Here is an 8,447-nt window from a genome sequence, read left to right on the forward strand (position 1 = left end):
CAAAATACATCGCTCCATCTGACTTGATATCCTATTCAGCTTTGTACGCATGACCATACACTAACTTTCAAATGCTACGATATATCCTACCTAATATCAATGCACGCAAACAATTATGATCACACCTTCGACTAAGAAAATATCAAAACCTTGGACGAAGTGAACCTTAAGAAGATCGGAGAAATTTTTAAGCTTTACACTCAGGTCAATCAACTGTAAATAAGCATGTCGAAATCCACCGCATCTATCAATTAATTAGATACATCATGAACAACTATAAGATCAAAAGTGATAATAATCAAAATAAATATGACGAGACATGGGTCAACAACAGACAATCAATATCAAGTTCAACAGAACAAACTGTCAGTCGTATGTGAAGAAATTCGAATAACTCACTACTATCTGAAGTCTGCGCTATAGATATTGTTTAAAACCACAATAAAAGTTTCATGAGCAAGCAATTCAGTTCTGAGAATGAAATCTCACCAAAAATCTCACTTCTCGATAGACACACAACAGTCAGTAAATGATCTGAAAACGATTACTAACTAAATCTTCCTTAAAAAGCAGATTTACTTCAGAATGATTACGTACACGCCTTAGAAAAAGAATTTTGACAAAGAGTATAGGTATACCATAAAATATACAAAATAAAGTATTGTCTAAGAATTTGGTATTCATCTTTTTGTGCTAATGAGGTATGGCAGCTTGGATCGATGCATATATGTGTCTGGTCTTACATTGTAGCTGACTGACTGATTGTCGCAAGGTCAAATGTATCAAGTTGCATCAATAATTAATACTGAGAACGATTTGCTGAAAATTAATTCGATGCAGGCTGTTGTATTCCTAAGACCGTCAAATTTAACTATAGAAGACCAACCAAATATAATTAATTCTGAGTGGTATTCACCGTTAGATTATCCATATACCTTATAACTAATATATCTGCGCTTGGGAATCATTTCTTACAAGGACTATAGCCTCGCACTTTTTAACATAACTCTATCTGGAGCCCTTCTAAAGTTACTGCCAATCCCAAGCCCAGATAAAGAAGGATGCTTAGGCATGAGGTTAGCAACCCCATCTCCTTAAAAACATCCTTTCTAAAAAAATCACTCATTTTAAAAAATCATCTGAAGCATGAGATCAACAGTCTGATGGTCGTACGAATCGATCATGCATCGACCCAATTAAGACACTGTGGTTGGTTGTTGAACAACCGATTGAAAGTAAGTCATGGCTCAACATCGAATTAAGTGGTTGGGAGGAAGCATTCGACAACATGGACATGAGAATTTCGTGGTATATTCTTCGACACTGTGGAGTACCCGAGCAGATCGTTACAGTCATATGAAACTCTTACGACGGATTGTACTTAACATACGATCATGGATAGCAGTCCACACGTGCACTTCTAGTAAAGACTGATGTCAAAAAAGGCTAACCACTCTTAGCTTTCCTCTTCTGATTTTTGATTGGATTATAAAGAGTTGTACACTTTAGGACAAGCATGCACTTTGATGGGTACCTCGAACACTGATGGATAATTTGAGCTTCGTAGACAAATTGGTCCTGCTATTGCATATACGGCAACAAACACAAGTGAAGACAGACAGTGTTTACAAGGGGAAAAAGTGATATACTCAAGTACATCACAATCAGAACCAACCAAATCTCACTCGACGGAGGATCACTAGATCTATTGAATGATGTTACATACCTTTTCAGTATTATTCATAAACAGGTGGGTCTGATACAAGTGTGAATGTAGGGATCGGAGAAGCAAGGACAACACTCCTACAAGTGAAGAACGTCTGGAACTCAAAACAATTTTCAGGCATTACTCAAATCAGAATTTCCGACACTAATGTTAAGCGAGCTCTGTAGTACGATGTTGAAACTTGGATAACCACTACAACCATCATGAAAGAAGTACAGGCATCTATAAACATAGATCTACATAAGATACTCCAGATCCATTGTCTGAACGCCATCAACAACAACCTACCACTGTAGAGAATAAATCAGCTTATATTTGGGTTGGAGACTAGGAAAAGATGATTGAGATGGATCAGACACACTCTACAGAAACCATTAAACTGCATCAAAACGCGATCTCCAACTTTTTATTCTCACGGCTAAAATAAGTTAAACAGATCGAGGAACACTTTGCACCAGGTATTAGAGTCAGATGTCGAAAGAGTAGAGTCCAGGACATTTAATGGGAGATCCCTGATTGGTGGCCTAAGCCCCACAAGGTGTAAAAAGCGTAATTAAGTAAGTAATCAATAAAAGTAATTCTCTAGATAGTTGTTCAGTTATCAATAACATTGAAAAGAAAAGAATGTTGTTAGTATGAAGCTCACATTTCTATCTCATCTAGGAAATTGTAGATCATCAGGGTAGATGGTCTATATCAAATGATTGGGGGTTCACTAGAGTTAGACGGAGACGGTATGGCGAACCAGCTAATGTCAAAGTCACACCTCGCGGTCAGCATCTTATGTGGATTACCCCATCAACGTATCAAGGTACTACAGATGCTTCGAAGACTGTACAACACAAATATATTAGTTCAAGTAGATACAAGCGAAAGTAAGACCACAGCCGCCTTTACGAGGGATCGATGATCTGTTCGATATTCAGTGACCCAATTGCCAGATGATTTGGATAGGGCTCAGTTAAGTATTACTAGCTCTACAAAATAATATTTAAGTCAAGTATTCTGTATAAAATTCATATTAATTACGAAAACTTTTTCTAACAGATACGAAAATATACTGTCCTATGACTATGAATTATCGATATCATATTTATCGTGTCGGGTAGAAACAGGTGTCTACCTCAGTACAATGGAAGATGGTCGCGCAATTTCGTGGATTGGTCGAGGTTAGACATTAACACCATTGGATGCCAGCTCAGTGGTCTAGTTTGTTAGGCGCTCGGCGCGAGGCTAATAGGTCCTGCGTTCGAATCTCGTGGGATGCGGTGTCACGAATGCACACTGCTGAGGAGTTTCATATTAGGACGAAACGGCCGTCCAGTGCTTCCAGGTTTTTCATGGTGGTCTAGCTTCAGTTGACTCATGATTTCAATCGAAAACTTGATCGAATTAATTCGGTGAGACTATAATTTATGGTCGACATTTGAGAGACGCTAGAATGACCTTGAGAGTGTTCATCCAATAACTAAGACCAAATGAGAGTTAGAATTAGAATTAGAATTATGATTAACAGTTGATGATTAAGGTTAGAAATTAGATTTAAGGTTTTCATCATGAACTGACATCATTTACAATGCCAAAACTTTATTTAGTCAAATGGATGAGTGAATTTTGCACCAAAATCCAAGACCTATTATCTTATACCTGATTAGTTCATCCATAAATTATATAGTTTCGTCATGAATTCAATTAGTCAGACTTACCATCATCAATTATAAATTCTTTATACGATCTAATTATTCTGTCTTTTTCTGATAAATTAGATTCAGTCGACAGGCGTATGATACCTAATAATCAAAAATAATTATTAACAATTAAATGATTTGGATTTATCAATAGAATAGTTAAAGTGTGTACAATTAGGTAAACCAACAACAACAACAAAGAAATAGTGTACAGAAACGTATCAAGATGAACTTGAAAATACTAGAAAATTATTCAGTAGTATTTATGATCATCGAAAAAAAAGTGATTGTGTTCTTTTTAAAGTAAATACAATTGTGATGGTGAAGAAGATTGGTAGTTCAGATAGAGGTTTTTTGATGGAATTTTGTTCTCTGAACTGGATGATCTTGGTCATGGAGCTTTCATCATTCTTCTGAACGAAATCATCAGTACAAACTTCTATCTGAAAGCTTCATGATCAAACCATCCAACTTAGAGAACAAAACTTTATCTAAATACAATTGTATTAATCATTAATTTATATATAACTGGATATAAAGATTTTAATAGTGTGATCAGATTAACGAATATAAACGTCTATATGCTACAAAATATTAAGTATAGTTTTATCTTTTCATCTTCATTAATCCCCCCCTACACTAATAATAATCAATGTATTCAATAGTGACTGGCTTTAATGATATAACTCCTGGAGTTCGAGCGAGAAACTATGACCACTAGAGTTTAACTATATGAGGTGTGAGAGTGTTATCTACAACAGACAATGGAAGATGATTGCGCAATATCGTGAATCGACTTAAATTATATAGTGTCTTTGCTTTGTTAACCAATCACCTTTGTAACCGTTTTTATATAAATCTCAACGGTGTTTGAAATCTGACGGCAATAAGAAGCAGTGACTACAGTTTATTAGTGGATAGCACAAATAACAAAGCTATAAGCACATCAAGTGAATTTGAAGCAGAAAGGTAAATGTGTGTATGGGAGCAAGTACAGAAGTAAACTTATAGTCAAATTACATAAGGGCACAGCAAGGGAAAGCAAAGGCTAATAATAAGATTCGCGTGCATAAAATGACAAACATCCATCAAGCAATATTTAAGCTATCAACACTTTAGCTAGAGTCTATTATATGATCAAGCGTACATGTTTATACAAATATGATAGTGATCATAATAATAATAAGTAATTTGAAGATTTTTCCCGTTCGAATAACATTGTCTGTTAAGTAAGTTAATAAAATGGCTTAACCAAAGTTAACCATAGTCGAAATTGATTGTAGGAGAGTTGCTATGGTTAGAAATACACATCATTAGATGTTGGCTTAGTGGTTTATAAGTTTAGCATCCATACTAAGCTCAATACACTTGGTTCGATATCTGCATGTGGAATCGTGGGTGATTAATGATGACTCTTGTATTAAGATTGAACGTCTGTTTGAGTTCTTCCAGGTCTCCAACAGTGGTCTAGCCATGATCAATTCGTGATTTCATCTGTGGAAAATTGAAGATCTATCATACCAGACAAAAATATTTTATTCCACCATCAGACTCTACACATAAATGTTTGTCAATAATTTTGATTGATTGTCACTATTTTTCTTACCAATTATATCAATCTTATTATGAAACGCATCCACTTAAATTAGTCCAAATTCAAACATAAAAACATTTTATTATGTGTAAGGAATCAAAACAAAACCTAAGTTATATGCAAAGATAGAAAGTGGCTAGAAGTGGAATCTAGGACGAGCGTTTTGTCCTGTTTGGGACTCGTCAGCTGGATGTACCTGCACGTCAGAGTCGATGTTCATTCTGGGGCATATAATGCTTGTGAATTAAGGCTATATTGAGGCAATACGCACAGGATGCACATATGCCAATGACAGATTGATCAGTTGCAATTAAGAAGTTAAGAATAATATTTCAACAAATAACCAAATCGTATATTTGAACGAAGAATATGCTTTTCGATAAATGCTCTTCAGGTCCTACAATCTAACATATTTAAACTAATAATCTAAAAAATGGCCAGGTTTAGGGTAAAGTACATTGTTTGATGGCGAAAGTGAACAGCTCGATATTGACCCTTTTAGTACAAACTGTTCACAGTGCCAGTATAAACTAACCCTTTTCAATTATTCATAGGGTCAGTAATTTTTTGTCAAAGCTTGTCAGACTTAAAGTCCTTCAAACGGCTGAAGCAGTAACCATCCGAATGAAGAAACCGGAGCTATGCGTACAAAAGAAATATCTTCAAACACTTCTACTCCTCTGACCAACTTCAAGGCCAATTAATCAATAGTAATCCTAGCGATTGAATGACCTACTTTGACTATTGTACTCACGACCATTCGTAGTCAAGTGTAGTTGTCTCTGTTATCTTTATTCACAAATCTTTGTAATGTTATTAGTATTATTATTGATGGTTAAACATCATTAATAATCCTTCCAATACATGATTCATTCACTTCGCACTCATCCCACTTTATTATGTCTTCCAGTAACTATTTGATCGAATTGTAATTGCACTATTATTTCTCTCATCCTATCTGATCCATATTTATTCAGATCATTGATCTTAACAATTTTAATTGACATAAATGGAGATTCATGTTAACATTCCATTTGAGTCATATGAACATGAACAATTTTATGCTGAAGAGTCATACAATAAGACGAAACGGCCATTCAGTGCTCCCATGCTTTCAATGGTAGTCTAACTTCAACTATTGACATTATTATATTTTGACTAACAATCTTACAGTTCACATGCTTAAACTTAAAACGATGCGCTTTGCCTTAAATCTGACCAATTTTCGGATCATTGAATTGGATATATTGAATTGTAGAACTTGAAGAGAATTAATCGAAAAGAATAATCTCCACTTATAGATTAATCTTTTGAAGATAATAGAGGATCTTTAAACAATTAATTAGTTAATTAATTAATTAATTATTATCATTATTATTCAATTACCATTATTCAATATTTCGACAGATGTAAAAGGTAATCCATAATAGAAGATTTGAAATTGAGGCCTTATAATCTAAATAAAATTAGTTTTTAGAGGGAAAAAATATAGTCAACCAATCAATCAATCAATCAATCAATTAACTAATTACCAAAGTTTCTTGTTCATTAATTGTTGTTGCCATGGCATCATCAAATATAATTGGAATAAATTGATTCATTTTAATTAATTCTAAATAATAATAACGATTAGACTATTGAATATATATAAGAAATTAATTTACAAAACTTACATAATTCATTGATTGATTTGAAAAAATCATTTTTTCATGTATCATAGTAACATGAATTTTATTGATTAATTGATTTGTTATAGAATTGAGAAATATCATAGAAATAAACCATATTGATTGGATTAAATGAAACATTAGTCTCTATAAAATAATAAAAAAAGAATTGATTAAAACAACATTAAGTGAATTTAAACTTCATTCCAAAGAAACAAGTAAGTGGCTATCAGGATTCAATAGCTAAGTGGATAACGTGATGGATTTTGAAGCGAAGGATATTGGATTCGAGTCTTAGAGTGATCATCAACTCTGAGATGTAGATACATCCAGTTGACGAGTCCCAAAATTGGACGAAACGCGTGTCACACTGTATTCTAGTGATAGCCACTATCTAACTTTGTTTAAAAGGAATAGATATTACATATTAGCTATATATCATCATTATTTGAATAGTTAAGATTATTATGAATCAATTGAAGCTAGATCATTATGAAAAACCTAGAAGTACTAAATAGCTATTTAATTCTAGTAAAGGACTTCATAATTTTAGCTTTAATTGATTTATGATTTCAACTTATTTATTTATTTATTACACGTACATATTGGTACAAGAGAGCGCCAAATGTATATGCGCCACACAAAACAATGAGAATTTAAAGAGAAGGAAGAAGAAAAAAGGTAAGGAGCTTAAAAAAAAGAGAACAATAACGAAGAGATTGATGTAAGGTAGTGTGGTAGTAATGAGGGAACGCAAAGGTACAATCGGAAGAAATCTTTCAGTTAAGGAAGATACAACCATTTTTTATGAAGAAAAGAATGTTAAAGCAGGATCGCCATTGGTTTTTATTCTGAGCCATATCTGATAACATCTCTAGCCACTGTGTTGCACCATCTCTAAGACCCCAACCAAGGAGAGAGTCGTGAAGGACCAACACAAATATGACTCCAACTATTAAAAATTAACTATAATATCCATAATAATAATAATCCCTATTCTGATAATAAACATTATTACAAATTATAACACATACTTTGATTATTTAGTGTATTATCAGAGAATAAATAAATTTGTCTAATATTAAATAACTATAGTTGCCAAGTGTATATGGTTACTTGAATTGACCAATCAGAAAAAAATTTTTTTTCTAATTTTTTTAATTTTAAAAAATGACCTTTAAAAATAAAAAAAAATAGTTTTTTTTTAAAGATTTAACTATAACATACCAATCACTATGAAGTATATTTACTTTATTGTATATTATATATTAGGTGTATATACAGATTGTTGAAGATGAATATTAATGATCATCTACATTTTTGTTTGTTTTTTTGTTCATTAGAAACATTGAAGGTCAACTTAATCATAAGTTGATACATTTTTTCTTTAATAATTAGTCTAATCAACACTTTTGTTTATGATAGTGATATTTATCAATGATAAGTAAATCATTATAACAAAGAAAATATTATCATCAGTGAAGGGTTATTATATGCTTACTAGTGACGGTCTCTAAGAGGTATTTTCTGGAATCCTAGTGAGAAGCCATGAACAGTGAAGTTCAACCGAATCTGTTGTGAGATAGTAACTCACTGACGACAATGGTGGACTGTGGTGCAATTTCGTGGATTGGTTAAAGTTAGACATTAACACTATTGGATGTTTACCGGCTCAGTGGTCTAATGGTTAAGTGCTCGCTCACGAGACTGATAGGTACTGAGTTTGAATCTTGTGAGGCGGAATGGTGGATTCGCACTGTTGAGGAGTCCCA

The 8,447-nt window shown here is 33.3% G+C and overlaps 1 protein-coding gene across 1 annotated transcript in view; it reads right to left on the bottom strand.

Moving 5' to 3' along the window:
* MS3_00002445 (uncharacterized protein) overlaps positions 1–7,726 on the bottom strand; it is a 28,144-nt gene extending 20,418 nt beyond the window's left edge. Inside the window, exons 1-5 of the mRNA XM_051210046.1 lie at positions 7,710–7,726; positions 6,682–6,822; positions 6,541–6,642; positions 6,395–6,464; positions 3,433–3,516 (exon numbers count right to left, since the gene is read on the bottom strand). Coding sequence (XP_051075532.1) covers positions 3,433–3,516; positions 6,395–6,464; positions 6,541–6,642; positions 6,682–6,816 — 391 coding nt within the window. The 5' untranslated portion in view covers positions 6,817–6,822; positions 7,710–7,726. The remainder of the gene's footprint in view (positions 1–3,432; positions 3,517–6,394; positions 6,465–6,540; positions 6,643–6,681; positions 6,823–7,709) is intronic.
* Positions 7,727–8,447: the final 721 nt, after the last annotated feature.

Source organism: Schistosoma haematobium, chromosome 1 (genome assembly GCF_000699445.3).
Source record: "Schistosoma haematobium chromosome 1, whole genome shotgun sequence".
NCBI classification, from domain to species: Eukaryota; Metazoa; Platyhelminthes; class Trematoda; order Strigeidida; family Schistosomatidae; genus Schistosoma; species Schistosoma haematobium.